The sequence below is a fragment of the Coregonus lavaretus genome (genome assembly GCF_964263955.1).
Source record: "Coregonus lavaretus genome assembly, contig: HAP1_SCAFFOLD_564, whole genome shotgun sequence".
NCBI lineage: Eukaryota > Metazoa > Chordata > Actinopteri > Salmoniformes > Salmonidae > Coregonus > Coregonus lavaretus.
The window spans coordinates 38,583-57,500 of record NW_028165848.1 but is presented as its reverse complement, the minus strand read 5'-3'; the positions used below and the strand labels follow the sequence as shown (position 1 = coordinate 57,500).

Sequence of the window (18,918 nt, the reverse complement as noted above, 5' to 3'; positions counted from 1 at the left end):
GTGTGTGTGTGTGTGTGTGTCCAGTGTGTGTGTGTGTGTCGAGTGTGTGTGTCCAGTGTGTGTGTGTGTGAGTGTGTGTCAAGTATGTGTGTGTGTGTCAAGGATGTGTCCAATGTGAGTGTGTGTGTGTCTGTGTGTCAAGTGTGTGTGTGTGTTTATGTGTATGTGTGTCCAGTGTGTGTGTGTGTGTGTGTGTGTGTGTGTCCAGTGTGTGTGTGTCCAGTGTGTGTGTGTGTGTGTGTGTGTGTCCAGTGTGTGTGTGTGTGTGTGTGTGTCCAGTGGGTGTTTGTGTGTGGGTCCTATGTGTGTGTGTGTGTGTCCAGTGTGTGTGTGTCCAGTGTGTGTGTGTGTGTGTGTGTGTTGCGTTTGCATGTGTCCAGTGTGTATGTGTCAAGTGTGTGTGTGTGTGTGTGTCTGTCCAGTGTGTTCAGTATCTGTGTGTCCAGTGTGTGTCCTGTGTCCTGTGTGTGTGTGTGTCCAGTGTCCACACACACACACACACACACTGGACCGACACACACACACACACACACACACACTGGACACACACACACACACACACACACACACACACACACACACACTGGACACACACACACTGGACACACACACAAACACACACTGGAAACACACACACACAAAAACACACACTGGACCCACACACACACACACACACACACACTGGACACACACACACACACACAGACACACACACTGGACCCACACACACACACACACACACTCGACACACACACTGGACACACACACACACACACACACACACACACACACACACACACACACACACACACACACTCACACACACACACCACACAGTCTTTATATAACTTAGTCCAAGTGGTGGTCAGAATGTTTGTCTTAACTAGCCTGATAACTCCAACATGTCTGATATGAACATTGACATAAACCCTCTACATACTTGAGTTTCTCCAGTCTGCAGTGTGGATCCTCCAGTCCAGCAGAGAGCAGTCTGACTCCTGAGTCTCCTGGGTGATTGTTACTCAGGTCCAGCTCTCTCAGGTGTGAGGGGTTTGACTTCAGAGCTGAGACCAGAGAAACACAGCCTTCCTCTGTGACTAGACAGCCTGACAGCCTGCAAAGAGTCAAATCATATTAAAATCACACTGCTATTCTTTGGTGGTGAAAATAGTGGCAGTATATTTTTTTCAACATATTCAGATATATCAGTGTCTTGAAACCTGCCATATCTATTCATAAATGAATGTTTCATTATTAGAAATGACAAATTATCAAAGTATTGCATGTAGATAGAAAAATGTATAGTACAAATATTTGAGTAGACTGACCAGAGCAGTTTAAAAAGCAGTATCAGTCAAAAGACAGACAGTGAGGTATCATATTTAGATTGTATTGAGTATACAGTCCACACCATATCTATTTTGACAGTGAAGCTAACATTTTAAATGTGGCTCTATACTCCAGCATTTTGGATTTGAGATCAAATGTTTCATATGAGGTGACAGTATATAATGTCACCTTTTATTTTAGGGTATTTTAATACATATCTGTTTCACCATTTAGAAATTAAAGCACTTTATGTATCTAGTCCCCCCATTTGAAGAAGTCATAAGTATTCTGACCATTTCACTTATAGTGTATTAAAGTAGTCAAAAGTTTAGTATTTGGTCTCAAACTCGTTGGTTGCATTTGCAGTTTGTTTTGGTTGTGTTTTGGGTTATGTTTTGCCCGATAGTAACTGAATGGTGGATGATGACTGGAGTAATTTTCTGTCTAAGTGAGTAGATAACATGTTTCTAAACACTACTAAATTAATCCTGATGATGACATGATTAAGAAAAATCATGAATGAATCATGAATAATAATGAGTGAGAAAGTTACAGAGGCTACAACAAAACATGCTAACCTCTCACCATTACCAATAACAGAGGGGGTATGATCCTTGTTCCTCTGTAACTTTCTCATTCATCATCATTCACGATTCATTCATGGTTATTCATAATCATGGTAGCATCCACATGAATGTAGCAGTGTTCAGAAACATCTTCTATTCTTACTGACAATACAAGTGAAGTGACTCCAAAATGACAGGACATTATTCACCATTCAGTTTCTATTGGGAAAAACATCATCCAAAACAGAACCAAGACAAACTGCAAATGCATTCAACAAGTTTGTAGAATCACAGGCTTGATGTAATCACTGTGGGTAAGGAATATGGGACCAAATACTAAACTTATGACTACTTCAATACAATATAAGTGAATATGTCCAAATTATTAAGACCTTTTCAAATGGGAGAACTAGATACATTAAGTGCTTTCATTTCTAAACAGTAAAACAGGTATGTATGAATACCCTCAAATAAAAAGTGACATTCTGTACTGTTGCCTAATATGAAACATTATACCTCAAATCCAAAATGCTGGAGCATAGCACCAAATTTAAAACTGTAAGGTTCACTATCCAAACACATATGGTGTGGACTATGTGTGCCTGGTAAACACATGTGGATCTGGTGAACAGTTATCACTTGTTGACCAACTACAGGAATACTGACCTCAGAGTCTCCAGTTTACAGTGGGGATTCCCCAGTCCAGCAGAGAGCAGCTTCACTCCTGAATCCTTCAGGTCATTGTTACTCAGGTCCAGCTCTCTCAGGTGTGAGGGGTTTGACTTCAGAGCTGAGACCAGAGAAGCACAGCCTTCCTCTCTGACTAGACAGCCTGACAGCCTGCAAAGAGTCAAATCATATTAAAATCACACTGCTATTCTTTGGTGGTGAAAATAGTGGCAATATATTTTTTCAACATATTCAGATATATCAGTGTCCTGAAACCTGACATATCTATTCATAAATTAATGTATCATTATTTGAAATTATCAAATTATTGCTTGTAGATAGAAAAATGTATTGTACAAATATTTGAGTAGACTGACCAGAGCAGTTTAAAAAGCAGTATCAGTCAAAAGACAGACAGTGAGGTATCAGATTTAGATTGACTTTATGTATCTAGTCCCCCCATTTGAAGAAGTCAAAAGAATTCTGACCAATTCACTTATAGTGTATTAAAGTAGTCAAAAGTTTAGTATTTGGTCCCAAACTCGTTGGTTACATTTGCAGTTTGTTTTGGTTGTGTTTTGGGTTATGTTTTGCCCGATAGTAACTGAATGGTGGATGATGACTGGAGTAATTTTCTGTCAAAGTGTGTAGATAACATGTTTCTAAACACTACTAAATTAATCCTGATGATGCCATGATTAAGAATAATCATGAATGAATCATGAATAATAATGAGTGAGAAAGTTACAGAGGCTACAACAAAACATGCTAACCTCTCACCATTACCAATAACAGAGGGGGTATGATCCTTGTTCCTCTGTAACTTTCTCATTCATCATCATTCACGATTCATTCATGATTATTCATAATCATGGTAGCATCCACATGAATGTAGAAGTGTTCAGAAACATCTTCTATTCTTACTGACAATACAAGTGAAGTGACTCCAAAATGACAGGACATTATTCACCATTCAGTTTCTATTGGGAAAAACATCATCCAAAACAGAACCAAGACAAACTGCAAATGCATTCAACACGTTTATAGAATCACAAGCTTGATGTAATCACTGTGGGTAAGGAATATGGGACCAAATACTAAACTTATGACTACTTTAATACAATATAAGTGAATATGTCCAAATTATTAAGACTTTTTCAAATGGGAGAACTAGATACATAAAGTGCTTTCATTTCTAAACAGTAACACAGATATGTATGAAAATACCCTCAAATAAAAAGTGACATTCTGTACTGTCACCTAATATGAAACATTCTATCTCAAATCCAAAATGCTGGAGCATAGCATCAAATTTAAAACTGTAAGCTTCACTGTCCAAACACATATGGTGTGGACTATGTGTGCCTGGTAAACACATGTGGATCTGGTGAACAGTTATCACTTGTTGACCAACTACAGGAATACTGACCTCAGAGTCTCCAGTTTACAGTGGGGATTCCCCAGTCCAGCAGAGAGCAGCTTCACTCCTGAATCCTTCAGGTCATTGTTACTCAGGTCCAGCTCTCTCAGGTGTGAGGGGTTTGACTTCAGAGCTGAGACCAGAGAAGCACAGCCTTCCTCTGTGACTAGACAGCCTGACAGCCTGCAGAGTCAAATCATATTAAAACCACACTGCTATTCTTTGGTGGTGAAAATAGTGGCAGTATATTTTTTTCAACATATTCAGATATATCAGTGTCTTGAAACCTGCCATATCTATTCATAAATGAATGTTTCATTATTAGAAATGACAAATTATCAAAGTATTGCATGTAGATAGAAAAATGTATAGTACAAATATTTGAGTAGACTGACCAGAGCAGTTTAAAAAGCAGTATCAGTCAAAAGTCAGACAGTGAGGTATCAGATTTAGATTGTATTGAGTATACAGTCCACACCATATCTATTTTGACAGTGAAATTGACATTTTAAATGTGGCTCTGTACTCCAGCATTTTGGATTTGAGATCAAATGTTTCATATGAGGTGACAGTATATAATGTCACCTTTTATTTGAGGGTATTTTATTACATATCTGTTTCACCGTTTAGAAATGAAAGCACTTGATGTTACTAGTCCCCCCATTTGATGAAGTCAAACGTATTCTGACCATTTGACTAATAGTGTATTAACGTAGTCAAAAGTTGAGTATTTGGTTGTAAACTCGTTGGTTGTATTTGCAGTTTGTTTTGGGTTATGTTTTGCCCAATAGTAACTGAATGGTGGATGATGACTGGAGTAATTTTCTGTCAAAGTGTGTAGATAACAGGTTTCTAAACACTACTAAATTAATCCTGATGATGCCATGATTAAGAAAAATTATGAATGAATCATGAATAATAATGAGTGAGAAAGTTACAGAGGCTACAACAAAACATGCTAACCTCTCACCATTACCAATAACAGAGGGGGTCTGATCCTTGTTCCTCTGTAACTTTCTCATTCATCATCATTCACGATTCATTCATGATTATTCATAATCATGGTAGCATCCACATGAATGTAGAAGTGTTCAGAAACATATTCTATTCTTACTGACAATACAAGTGAAGTGACTCCAAAATGACAGGACATTATTCACCATTCAGTTTCTATTGGGAAAAACATCATCCAAAACACAACCAAGACAAACTGCAAATGTATTCAACAAGTTTGTAGAATCACAAGCTTGATGTAATCACTACAGGTAAGGAATATTCAAAGACCAAACACCAAAACACTAAACACTGGACTAAATTAATTTGTCCAAATACTTATGACTTTTTTAAATGGGAGAACTAGAGAACTACATACATTAAGTGCTTTCATTTCTAAACAGTAAAACAGGTATGTATGAATACCCTCAAATAAAAATTTACATTCTGTACTGTTGCCTAATATGAAACAATTTCAAATCCAAAATGATGGAGCATAGTGCCAAATTTAAAACTGTAAACTTCACTGTCCAAACACATATGGTGTGGACTATGTGTGCCTGGTAAACACATGTGGATCTGGTGAACAGTTATCACTTGTTGACCAACTACAGGAATACTGACCTCAGAGTCTCCAGTTTACAGTGGGGATTCCCCAGTCCAGCAGAGAGCAGCTTCACTCCTGAATCCTTCAGGTCATTGATACTCAGGTCCAGCTCTCTCAGGTGTGAGGGGTTTGACTTCAGAGCTGAGACCAGAGAAGCACAGCCTTCCTCTGTGACTAGACAGCCTGACAGCCTGCAAAGAGTCAAATCATATTAAAACCACACTGCTATTCTTTGGTGGTGAAAATAGTGGCAGTATATTTTTTTCAACATATTCAGATATATCAGTGTCCTGAAACCTGCCATATCTATTCATAAATTAATGTATCATTATTAGAAATTTTCAGATTATTGCTTCTAGATAGAAACATGTACAGTGAGAAAAAAAAAAGCATAATATTGTGTGTAGAGAGAAACGTGTATAGTACAAATATTTGAGTAGACTGACCAGAGCAGTTTAAAAAGCAGTATCAGTCAAAAGACAGACAGTGAGGTATCAGATTTAGATTGTATTGAGTATACAGTCCACACCATATCTATTTTGACAGAGAAGCTAACATTTTAAATGAAAGCACTTTATGTATCTATTCCCCCCATTTGAAGAAGTCATAAGTATTCTGACCAATTCACTTATAGTGTATTAAAATAGTCAAGGTTTAGTATTTGGTCCCAAACTCGTTGGTTATATTTGCAGTTTGTTTTGGTTGTGTTTTGGGTTATGTTTTGCCCAATAGTAACTGAATGGTGGATGATGACTGGTGTAATTTTCTGTCTAAGTGAGTAGATAACATGTTTCGAAACACTACAAAATTAATCCTGATAATGCCATGATTAAAAAAACTCATGAATGAATCATGAAAAATAATGAATGAGATAGTTACAGAGGCTACAACAAAACATGCTAACCTCTCACCATTACCAATAACAGAGGGGGTATGATCCTTGTTCCTCTGTAACTTTCTCATTCATCATCATTCACGATTCATTCATGATTATTCATAATCATAGTAGCATCCACATGAATGTAGAAGTGTTCAGAAACATATTCTATTCTTACTGACAATACAAGTGAAGTGACTCCAAAATGACAGGACATTATTCACCATTCAGTTTCTATTGGGAAAAACATCATCCAAAACACAACCAAGACAAACTGCAAATGCATTCAACAAGTTTGTAGAAACACAGGCTTGATGTAATCACTGTGGGTAAGGCATATGGGACCAAATACTAAACGTATGACTACTTTAATAATAATATAAGTGAATATGTCCAAATTATTAAGACTTTTTCAAATGGGAGAACTAGATACATTAAGTCCTTTCATTTCTAAACAGTAAAACAGATGTATGAATACCCTCAAATAAAAGGTGACATTCTGTACTGTTGCCTAATATGAAACATTATATAATAATAATAATAATATGCCATTTAGCAGACGCTTTTATCCAAAGCGACTTACAGTCATGCGTGCATACATTTTTGTGTATGGGTGGTCCCGGGGATCGAACCCACTACCTTGGCGTTACAAGCGCCGTGCTCTACCAGCTGAGCTACAGAGGACCACATATACAGCTACAGAGGACCATATATCTCAAATCCAAAATGATGGAGCATAGCACCAAATGAAAAACTGTAAGCTTCACTGTCCAAACACATATGGTGTGGACTATATGTGCCTGGTAAACACATGTGGATCTGGTGAACAGTTATCACTTGTTGACCAACTACAGGAATACTGACCTCAGAGTCTCCAGTTTACAGTGGGGATTCTCCAGTCCAGCAGAGAGCAGCTTCACTCCTGAATCCTTCAGGTCATTGTTACTCAGATCTAGCTCACTCAGGTGTGAGGGGTTTGACTTCAGAGCTGAGACCAGAGAATCACAGCCTTCCTCTGTGACTAGACAGCCTGAGAGCCTGCAAAGAGTCAAATCATGTTAAAACCACACTGCTATTCTTTGGTGGTCAAAATAGTGGCAGTATATTTTTTTCAAAATATTCAGATATATCAGCGTCCTGAAACCTGCCATATCTATTCATAAATTAATGTTTCATTATTGGAAATGACAAATGATCAAAGTATTGCTTGTAGATAGAAAAATGCATATTACAAATATTTGAGTAGACTGACCAGAGCAGTTTAAAAAGCAGTATCAGTCAAAAGACAGACAGTGAGGTATCATATTTAGATTGTATTGAGTATACAGTCCACACCATATCTATTTTGACAGTGAAGCTAACATTTTAAATGTGGCTCTATACTCCAGCATTTTGGATTTGAGATCAAATGTTTCATATGAGGTGACAGTATATAATGTCACCTTTTATTTGAAGGTATGTTAATACATATCTGTTTCACCGTTTAGAAATGAAAGCACTTTATGTATCCAGTCCCCCATTTGAAGAAGTCAAACGTATTCTGACCATTTTACTTATAGTGTATTAAAGTAGTCAAAAGTTGAGTATTTGGTTGTAAACTCGTTGGTTGCATTTGCAGTTTGTTTTGGTTGTGTTTTGGGTTATGTTTTGCCCAATAGTAACTGAATGGTGGATGATGACTGGAGTAATTTTCTGTCTAAGTGAGTAGATAACAGGTCTCTGTAGCTGTGCCACTAGAGATCCTGGTTCGAATCCAGGCTCTGTCGTAGCCGGCCGCGACCGGGAGACCCATGGGGCGGCGCACAATTGGCCCAGCGTCGTCCAGGGTAGGGGAGGGAATGGCCGGCAGGGATGTAGTTTGGTTGGTAGAGCATGGCATTTGCAACGCTAAGGTTGTGGGTTCGATTCCCACAGGGGGCCAGTATGAAAAAATTAAATAAAAAATAATGTATGCACTCACTAACTGTAAGTCACTCGGGATAAGAGCGTCTGCTAAATGACTAAAATGTAAATGTTTCTAAACACTACTAAATGAATCCTAATGATGCCATGATTAAGAAAAATCATGAATGAATCATGAATAATAATGAGTGAGAAAGTTACAGAGGCTACAACAAAACATGCTAACCTCTCACCATTACCAATAACAGAGGGGGTATGATCCTTGTTCCTCTGTAACTTTCTCATTCATCATCATTCACGATTCATTCATGATTATTCATAATCATGGTAGCATCCACATGAATGTAGCAGTGTTCAGAAACATCTTCTATTCTTACTGACAATACAAGTGAAGTGACTCCAAAATGACAGGACATTATTCACCATTCAGTTTCTATTGGGAAAAACATCATCCAAAACACAACCAAGACAAACTGAAAATGTATTCAACAAGTTTGTAGAATCACAAGCTTGATGTAATCACTGTGGGTAAGGAATATGGGACCAAATACTAAACTTATGACTACTTTAATACAATATAAGTGAATATGTCCAAATTATTACGACATATACAAATGGGAGAACTAGACACATAAAGTGCTTTCATTTCCAAACAGTAACACAGATATGTATGAAAATACCCTCAAATAAAAGGTGACATTCTGTACTGTTGCCTAATATGAAACATTATATCTCAAATCCAAAATGCTGGAGCATAGTACCAAATGTAAAACTGTAAGCTTCACTGTCTAAACACATATGGTGTGGACTTTGTGTGCCTGGTAAACTCATGTGGATCTGGTGAACAGTTATCACTTGTTGACCAACTACAGGAATACTGACCTCAGAGTCTCCAGTTTACAGTGGGGATTCCCCAGTCCAGCAGAGAGCAGCTTCACTCCTGAATCCTTCAGGTCATTGTTACTCAGATCAAGCTCTCTCAGGTGTGAGGGGTTTGACTTCAGAGCTGAGACCAGAGAAGCACAGCCTTCCTCTGTGACTAGACAGCCTGACAGCCTGCAAAGAGTCAAATCATATTAAAATCACACTGCTATTCTTTGGCGGTAAAAATAGTGGCAGTATATTTTTTCAACATATTCAGATATATCAGTGTCCTGAAACCTGCCATATCTATTAATAAATTAATGTATCATTATTAGAAATTATCAGATTATTGCTTCTAGATAGAAACATGTACAGTACAAATATTTGAGTAGACTGACCAGAGCAGTTTAAAAAGCAGTATCAGTCAAAAGACAGACAGTGAGGTATCAGATTTAGATTGTATTGAGTATACAGTCCACACCATATCTATTTTGACGGAGAAGCTAACATTTTAAATGAAAGCACTTTATGTATCTATTCCCCCCATTTGAAGATGTCAAAAAGTATACTGACCAATTCACTTCAAGTGTATTAATATAGTCAAATGTTTAGTATTTGGTCCCAAACTCGTTGGTTGCATTTGCAGTTTGTTTTGGTTGTGTTTTGGGATATGTTTTACCCGATAGTAACTGAATGGTGGATGATGACTGGATTAATCTTCTGTCTAAGTGAGTAGATAACATGTTTCTAAACACTACAAAATTAATCCTGATAATGCCATGATTAATAAAACTCATGAATGAATCATGAAAAATAATGAGTGAGAAAGTTACAGAGGCTACAACAAAACATGCTAACCTCTCACCATTACCAATAACAGAGGGGGTATGATCCTTGTTCCTCTGTAACTTTCTCATTCATCATCATTCACGATTCATTCATGATTATTCATAATCATGGTAGCATCCACATGAATGTAGCAGTGTTCAGAAACATCTTCTATTCTTACTGACAATACAAGTGAAGTGACTCCAAAATGACAGGACATTATTCACCATTCAGTTTCTATTGGGAAAAACATCATCCAAAACACAACCAAGACAAACTGCAAATGTATTCAACAAGTTTGTAGAATCACAGGCTTGATGTTATCACTGTGGGTAAGGAATATGGGACCAAATACTAAACGTATGACTACTTTAATACAATATAAGTGAATATGTCCAAATTATTACGACATATACAAATGGGAGAACTAGACACATAAAGTGCTTTCATTTCCAAACAGTAACACAGATATGTATGAAAATACCCTCAAATAAAAGGTGATATTCTGTACTGTTGCCTAATATGAAACATTATATCTCAAATCCAAAATGCTGGAGCATAGCACCAAATGTAAAACTGTAAGCTTCACTGTCCAAACACATATGGTGTGGACTATGTGTGCCTGGTAAACACATGTGGATCTGGTGAACAGTTATCACTTGTTGACCAACTACAGGAATACTGACCTCAGAGTCTCCAGTTTACAGTGGGGATTCCCCAGTCCAGCAGAGAGCAGATTCACTCCTGAATCCTTCAGGTCATTGATACTCAGATCCAGCTCTCTCAGGTTTGAGGGGTTTGAACTGAGAGCTGAGGCCAACACTTCACAGGATGTGTCTGTGAGTTTACAGCCAGTGAGTCTGTCAACAGAGTAAATACCATGAGGGACAGGTTGTATTAAAATGTTACATTTAGCTTTCCCTGCTTACACTGTTACCCCTGCACTAATAATGTGAACACTGTGTATAGATGTCTCAATGCTACAACTTTTCTGATCCGTTTGTATTACAGTTTGTTTAAGACTTTTCAGCTGATAGAAAGTTTAGTCAGCCAATGAAAATATTGTTGTTCTTACATACAGTAAAGTTTGGTCTGAGGGATAGTCACATGAGTACGTACAGAGCCAGTCAGCCAATAAAAATGCTGCTGTAACTACAATGTATTTTGGTGTGGGATATTTCCATGAATACTTACAGAGCTTTCCTGCAGCCTCTCACAGCTGGGAGCAGTCTCCTACGACCCTCCTCTGATGTCTTGTATACCTTCGGGTCAAACACATCCAGAACCTCCTCTGATATCTGTAGCATGTAGGCCAGCGCTGAACACTGAGAAAGTGTGAGGTTTTTGGATCTCTTCTCTGACCTCAAGTACGCTTGGATTTCCTCCTGTACTGAATGGTCTTTCATCTCTATCAGACAGTGGAAGAGATTGATGCACCTCTCAGGGGAGATGTTCTTCCTCTGCATCACCTTAAGGGATCGGATTGTTTTCTGGACGCTGTCTGGACTGCTTTCTGTCTGTGTCACCAGACCTTGTAGGAGTTTCTGATTGGACTCCAGTGACATGCCATGAAGGAAGCGGACAAAGAGGTCCAGGTGTCCGTTCTTGCTCTCCAAGGCTTTATCCACGGTACTCTTCAGCACCTCATGCAAGGTTAGCTCTTCAGATGCAGCTCTAGACTTTCTCTTGAGGAAGGGCTTCAGTGCATCCATGTTCTTGGTTGTGTAACAATGGTACATGTAGACAGCTGAGAGAAACTCCTGAATGCTCAGATGAACAAAGCAGTACACCACTCTCTGAAATAACACAGACTCTTCTTTAAAGATTTGTGTGCACACTCCTGAGTACACTGAGGCTTCTTTGACATCAATGCCACACTCTTTCAGGTCTTCTTCATAGAACATGAGATTACCCTTCTCCAGATTTTCAAACGCCAGCTTCCCCAGCTTCAGAAGAATATCCTTATCTGACTCCATGAGCTCCTGTTGATCCATCTCATCTCTTCCATGATATTTCTGGTTCTTCAGGCTGGTCTGAATGAGCAGGAAGTGTATTGCCATCTCAGTCAGAGTCGTGGGCATCTCTCTCCTCTTGTCTGTACTCAACATGTGCTCAAGGACTATTGCAGAAATCCAACAGAACACTGGCATGTGGCACATGATGTGGAGGCTCCTTGATGTCTTTATGTGTGAGATGATTCTGCTGGCCAGGTCCTCATCACTGAATCTCTTCCTGAAGTACTCCTCCTTCTGTGGGTCATTGAACCCTCGTACCTCTGTCACCTGGTCAACACACTTAGGGGGGATCTGATTGGTTGCTGCTGGTCGGGAGGTTATCCATAGGAGAGCAGAGGGAAGCAGATTCCCCTTGATGAGGTTTGTCAGCAGAACATCGACAGACGATGTCTGGGTGACATCAGACACATTTTCATTGTGCTGGAAATCCAATGGAAGTCTGCTTTCATCCAAACCATCAAAGATGAACATAGCTTTACAGGCAGTGAGTTTCTTTGCATTGCCTATGTCTAGTTCTGTGTGGAAGCCATTTAAAAGTCTGAGAAGACTGTACTGGAGATCTTTAATCAAGTTCAGCTCCCGGAAAGGAAGCACAAATATGATATCCACATCTTGGTTCGCCTTCTCTTCAGCCCAGTCTAGGATGAACTTCTGCACAGAGACTGTTTTTCCGATGCCAGCGATGCCCTTCGTCAGCACAGTTCTGATGCTTCTCTCTTGGCCTGGTAAGGGTTTAAATATGTCATTGCAGTGGATTGCTGTGTCATGTGAGGTTGGTGTCCTGGATGCTGTCTCTAGCTGCCACACCTCATGTTCATTGTTAACCCCTTCACTCTCTCCCTCTGTGATGTAGAGCTCTGTGTAAATCCTGTTGAGGGGAGTTTGGTTTCCTGCTTTTTCCATGCCTTCTATCACACATTCATACCTCCTTTTCAGACTGTCTTTATGGTTTACTATAGCTCTCAGCAGGCTGTCATCCACTACAAGGGAAGAGGGAAAATGATGTGTATCAGAAACATTCATAGACAGGATGAAAAGTGGGCCTTCCACAACTACAGTAACTTCTATTATCTCATAATATTGTAGTTAACTACTGTAAATCATATTAAGGTATTGACTTGGCCCACGTGTGCAAGTGGTCTTACTGTTTTCAGAGCCTCGTGTTTTATTGGGTTGACTCAGGTGCTGTAGTACAGGCCGTGTTCTGGATCTCTTTCTACACTGAGGACAGTCATAGTCTCCTGAAGGAGCAGGTTTCTCCCAGTATCTGGTGATGCACTGTCTGCAGAACCTGTGTCCACAGGTGATAGAGACTGGATCCCTCAGCACCTGCTGACACACTGCACACCTGGACTGATCCTCTGGCAGAGTAGACCATCCACTACAGAGATAAAGGAGAGAGAGAGAGATTGTAGATGTTAATACTGATCCTCTAACAGAGTAGACCTTCCACTACAGAGATAAAGGAGAGAGAGATTGTAGATGTTAATACTGATCCTCTGGCAGAGTAGACCTTCCACTACAGAGATAAAGGAGAGATAGATTGTAGATGTTAATACTGATCCTCTGGCAGAGTAGATCATCCACTACAGAGATAAAGGAGAGAGAGATTGTAGATGTTAATACGGATCCTCTGGCAGAGTAGACCTTCCACTACAGAGATAAAGGAGAGAGAGATTATAGATGTTAATACTGATCCTCTGGCAGAGTAGATCATCCACTACAGCGATAAAGGAGAGAGAGATTGTAGATGTTAATACTGATCCTCTAACAGAGTAGATCATCCACTACAGAGATAAAGGAGAGAGAGATTGTAGATGTTAATACTGATCCTCTGGCAGAGTAGACCTTCCACTACAGAGATAAAGGAGAGAGAGATTGTAGATGTTAATACTGATCCTCTAACAGAGTAGACCATCCACTACAGAGATAAAGGAGAGAGAGAGAGATTGTAGATGTTAATACTGATCCTCTGGCAGAGTAGATCTTCCACTACAGAGATAAAGGAGAGAGAGATTGTAGATGTTAATACTGATCCTCTGGCAGAGTAGACCTTCCACTACAGAGATAAAGGAGAGAGAGATTGTAGATGTTAATACTGATCCTCTAACAGAGTAGACCTTCCACTACAGAGTTAAAGGAGAGAGAGAGAGATTGTAGATGTTAATAATGATCCTCTAACAGAGTAGACCTTCCACTACAGAGATAAAGGAGAGAGAGAGAGAGAGATTGTAGATGTTAATACTGATCCTCTAACAGAGTAGATCATCCACTACAGAGATAAAGGAGAGAGAGATTGTAGATGTTAATACTGATCCTCTGGCAGAGTAGACCATCCACTACAGAGATAAAGGAGAGAGAGATTGTAGATGTTAATACTGATCCTCTGGCAGAGTAGACCTTCCACTACAGAGATAAAGGAGAGAGAGATTGTAGATGTTAATACTGATCCTCTGGCAGAGTAGACCTTCCACTACAGAGATAAAGGAGAGAGAGATTGTAGATGTTAATACTGATCCTCTAACAGAGTAGACCTTCCACTACAGAGATAAAGGAGAGAGAGAGAGAGAGATTGTAGATGTTAATACTGATCCTCTGGCAGAGTAGACCTTCCACTACAGAGATAAAGGAGAGAGAGAGATTGTAGATGTTAATACTGTTCATAGACAGACAGCTGGGAACAGAATACTCTGCTCTCTGAGTGTGGTAGTAGCCTCTGGAAAGGATAACATGTCCACAGTGGTATTACTAAACTATATGAACTCAGAAGGTTGTAGAAACATGTCCACAGTGGTATTACTAAACTATATGAACTCAGAAGGTTGTAGAAACATGTCCACAGTGGTATTACTAAACAATATGAACTCAGAAGATTGTAGAAACATGTCCACAGTGGTATTACTAAACTATATGAACTCAGAATGTTGTAGAAACATGTCCACAGTGGTATTACTAAACTATATGAACTCAGAAGGTTGTAGAAACATGTCCACAGTGGTATTACTAAACTATATGAACTCAGAATGTTGTAGAAACATGTCCACAGTGGTATTACTAAACTATATGAACTCAGAAGGTTGTAGAAACATGTCCACTGTGGTATTACTAAACTATATGAACTCAGAAGGTTGTAGAAACATGTCCACAGTGGTATTACTAAACTATATGACCTCAGGTTGTAGAAACATATCCACAGTGGTATTACTAAACTATATGAACTCAGGTTGTAGAAACATGTCCACAGTGGTATTACTAAACTATATGAACTCAGAAGGTTGTAGAAACATGTCCACAGTGGTATTACTAAACTATATGAACTCAGAAGGTTGTAGAAACATGTCCACAGTGGTATTACTAAACTATATGAACTCAGAAGGTTGTGGAAACATGTCCACAGTGGTATTACTAAACTATATGACCTCAGGTTGTAGAAACATGTCCACAGTGGTATTACTAAACTATATGACCTCAGAAGGTTGTAGAAACATGTCCACATTGGTATTACTAAACTATATGAACTCAGAAGGTTGTAGAAACATGTCCACAGTGGTATTACTAAACTATATGAACTCAGAAGGTTGTGGAAACATGTCCACAGTGGTATTACTAAACTATATGACCTCAGGTTGTAGAAACATGTCCACAGTGGTATTACTAAACTATATGACCTCAGAAGGTTGTAGAAACATGTCCACAGTGGTATTACTAAACTATATGAACTCAGGTTGTAGAAACATGTCCACAGTGGTATTACTAAACTATATGACCTCAGAAGGTTGTAGAAACATGTCCACAGTGGTATTACTAAACTATATGAACTCAGGTTGTAGAAACATGTCCACAGTGGTATTACTAAAATATATGAACTCAGAAGGTTGTGGAAACATGTCCACAGTGGTATTACTAAACTATATGACCTCAGGTTGTAGAAACATGTCCACAGTGGTATTACTAAACTATATGACCTCAGAAGGTTGTAGAAACATGTCCACAGTGGTATTACTAAACTATATGAACTCAGAAGGTTGTAGAAACATGTCCACTGTGGTATTACTAAACTATATGAACTCAGAAGGTTGTAGAAACATGTCCACAGTGGTATTACTAAACTATATGAACTCAGAAGGTTGTAGAAACATGTCCACAGTGGTATTACTAAACTATATGAACTCAGAAGGTTGTAGAAACGTCCACAGTGGTATTACTAAACTATATGAACTCAGAAGGTTGTAGAAACATGTCCACAGTGGTATTACTAAACTATATGAACTCAGAAGGTTGTAGAAACATGTCCACAGTGGTATTACTAAACAATATGAACTCAGACGGTTGTAGAAACATGTCCACTGTGGTATTACTAAACTATATGAACTCAGAAGGTTGTAGAAACATGTCCACAGTGGTATTACTAACCTATATGAACTCAGGTTGTAGAAACATGTCCACAGTGGTATTACTAAACTATATGAACTCAGAAGGTTGTAGAAACATGTCCACAGTGGTATTACTAAACTATATGAACTCAGAAGGTTGTAGAAACATGTCCACAGTGGTATTACTAAACTATATGACCTCAGGTTGTAGAAACATGTCCACAGTGGTATTACTAAACTATATGACCAAAATAAACCACTATGAAACAACATGTTAAAATATACACTGATTGGACAAAACACACAAAGCCCCCTCCTGCTTTACAGTTTCTACTCAGATACACAAAATACATATTTGTTCTCCACTTCAATAGTAATATAAAACATTCTACCAGTAACTTACCTAGGGTCAAAGGTCACTGGTCCATCACTAAAATGTATAGGTTGATCCATAGAGAAGTCACTCTTCATGGACAGATGACTGGGTACTGGAGAGACTGATCTCAGAGTTTGGTTGGAGATTCTGGAAAACATAATAAATCACCATGAAACTACATTATAAAATATATCAAAACTATATTTCAATAGATAAAATACATTACATGAAGCAATAAAATATATGCCATTACATAAAGCAAAAAACATACACTGAGTATACAAAACATTAAGAACACCTTCCTAATAATGAGTTGCACCTCCCCTCTCTTTTGCCCTCAGAACAGCCTCAACTCGACGGGGCATGAACTCTACAAGGTGTCGAAAGCGTCCCACAGGGATGCTGGCCCATGTTGACGCCAATGCGTCCCACAGTTGTGTCAAAATGGCTGGACATTTATTTTGGGTGGTGGACCATTCTTGATACACACAGGACACTTTTGAGCGTGAACAACCCAGCAGCGTTGCAGTTCTTGACAAAAACCTGTGTGCCTGGTACCCACTACAATACCCCGTTCAAAGGCATACCCTGTCCATTCACCCTCTGAATGGCACATTTACACAATCCATGTCTCATTTGTCTCCAGGATTAAAAATCATTCATTAACCTCTCTCCTCCCCTTCAACTACACTGATTGAAGTTGATTTAACAAGTTACATAAATAAGAGATCATATCTTTCACCTGGATTCACCTTGTCAATCTATGTCATGGGAAAAAGCAGGTGTTCATAATGTTTTGTACACTCAGTGTATTAAAATATATGACATAAACAACTAATTATAAGCAGATGCTTTACAGTATATACTCAGATACACAAAATACATCTGGTTTCAGATCTAGAAGATTCTCCTCTTCAATAGTAATATCATCAACTCTGACCAGTAACTTACCTAGGGTCAAAGGTCACTGGTCCATCACTAAAATGTATAGGTTGATCCATAGAGAAGTCACTCTTCATGGACAGATGACTGGGTACTGGAGAGATTGATCTCAGAGTTTGGTTGGAGATTCTGGAAAACATAATAAATCACCATGAAACTACATTTTAAAATATATCAAAACTATATTTCAAGAGATAAAATACATTACATAAAGCAATAAAATATATGCCATTACATAAAGCAAAAAGCATACACTGAGTATACAAAACATTAAGAACACCTTCCTAATATTGAGTTTCACCTCCCCTCTCTTTTGCCCTCAGAACAGCCTCAACTCGTCGGGGCATGAACTCTACAAGGTGTCGAAAGCGTCCCACAGGGATGCTGGCCCATGTTGACTCCAATCAGTCCCACAGTTGTGTCAAAATGGCTGGACATTTATTTTGGGTGGTGGACCATTCTTGAAGCACACAGGAAACTTTTGAGCGTGAACAACCCAGCAGCGTTGCAGTTCTTGACAAAAACCTGTGTGCCTGGTACCTACTACCATACCCCGTTCAAAGACACTTAAATATTTTGTCTTGCCTATTCACCATCTGAATGGCACATTTACACAATCCATGTCTCAATTGTCTCAAGGCTTAAAAATCCTTCATTAACCTCTCTCCTCCCCTTCAACTACACTGATTGAAGTTGATTTAACAAGTTACATAAATAAGAGATCATATCTTTCACCTGGATTCACCTTGTCAATCTATGTCATGGGAAAAAGCAGGTGTTCATAATGTTTTGTACACTCAGTGTATTAAAATATATGACATAAACAACTAATTATAAGCAGATGCTTTACAGTATATACTCAGATACACAAAATACATCTGGTTTCAGATCTAGAAGAATCTCCTCTTCAATAGTAATATCATCAACTCTGACCAGTAACTTACCTAGGGTCAAAGGTCACTGGTCCATCACTAAAATGTATAGGTTGATCCATAGAGAAGTCACTCTTCATGGACAGATGACTGGGTACTGGAGAGATTGATCTCAGAGTTTGGTTGGAGATTCTGGAAAACATAATAAATCACCATGAAACTACATTTTAAAATATATCAAAACTATATTTCAAGAGATAAAATACATTACATAAAGCAATAAAA

At 38.7% G+C, this 18,918-nt stretch overlaps 3 protein-coding genes across 3 annotated transcripts in view; all 3 read right to left on the bottom strand.

The window, feature by feature from the left end:
* The window catches only part of LOC311115369 (NLR family CARD domain-containing protein 3-like), a gene marked incomplete at its 3' end in the record, with an annotated part of 123,064 nt that overhangs the window by 75,288 nt on the left and 28,858 nt on the right, over positions 1 to 18,918 (bottom strand). The window lies entirely within an intron of this gene.
* LOC311115365 (uncharacterized protein) overlaps positions 1 to 18,918 on the bottom strand; it is a 39,800-nt gene that overhangs the window by 20,071 nt on the left and 811 nt on the right. Inside the window, exons 2-7 of the mRNA XM_084190548.1 lie at positions 18,706 to 18,825; positions 17,771 to 17,890; positions 16,847 to 16,966; positions 13,216 to 13,451; positions 11,250 to 13,050; positions 10,813 to 10,915 (exon numbers count right to left, since the gene is read on the bottom strand). Of these exons, the coding sequence (XP_084046674.1) occupies positions 10,813 to 10,915; positions 11,250 to 13,050; positions 13,216 to 13,451; positions 16,847 to 16,966; positions 17,771 to 17,890; positions 18,706 to 18,825 (2,500 nt within the window). The remainder of the gene's footprint in view (positions 1 to 10,812; positions 10,916 to 11,249; positions 13,051 to 13,215; positions 13,452 to 16,846; positions 16,967 to 17,770; positions 17,891 to 18,705; positions 18,826 to 18,918) is intronic.
* The window catches only part of LOC311115364 (NACHT, LRR and PYD domains-containing protein 3-like), a gene marked incomplete at its 3' end in the record, with an annotated part of 35,050 nt that continues 27,377 nt past the window's right edge, over positions 11,246 to 18,918 (bottom strand). The window contains 4 exon segments of the mRNA XM_084190547.1: positions 11,246 to 11,802; positions 11,968 to 12,088; positions 12,446 to 13,050; positions 14,728 to 14,786. Coding sequence (XP_084046673.1) covers positions 11,246 to 11,802; positions 11,968 to 12,088; positions 12,446 to 13,050; positions 14,728 to 14,786 — 1,342 coding nt within the window.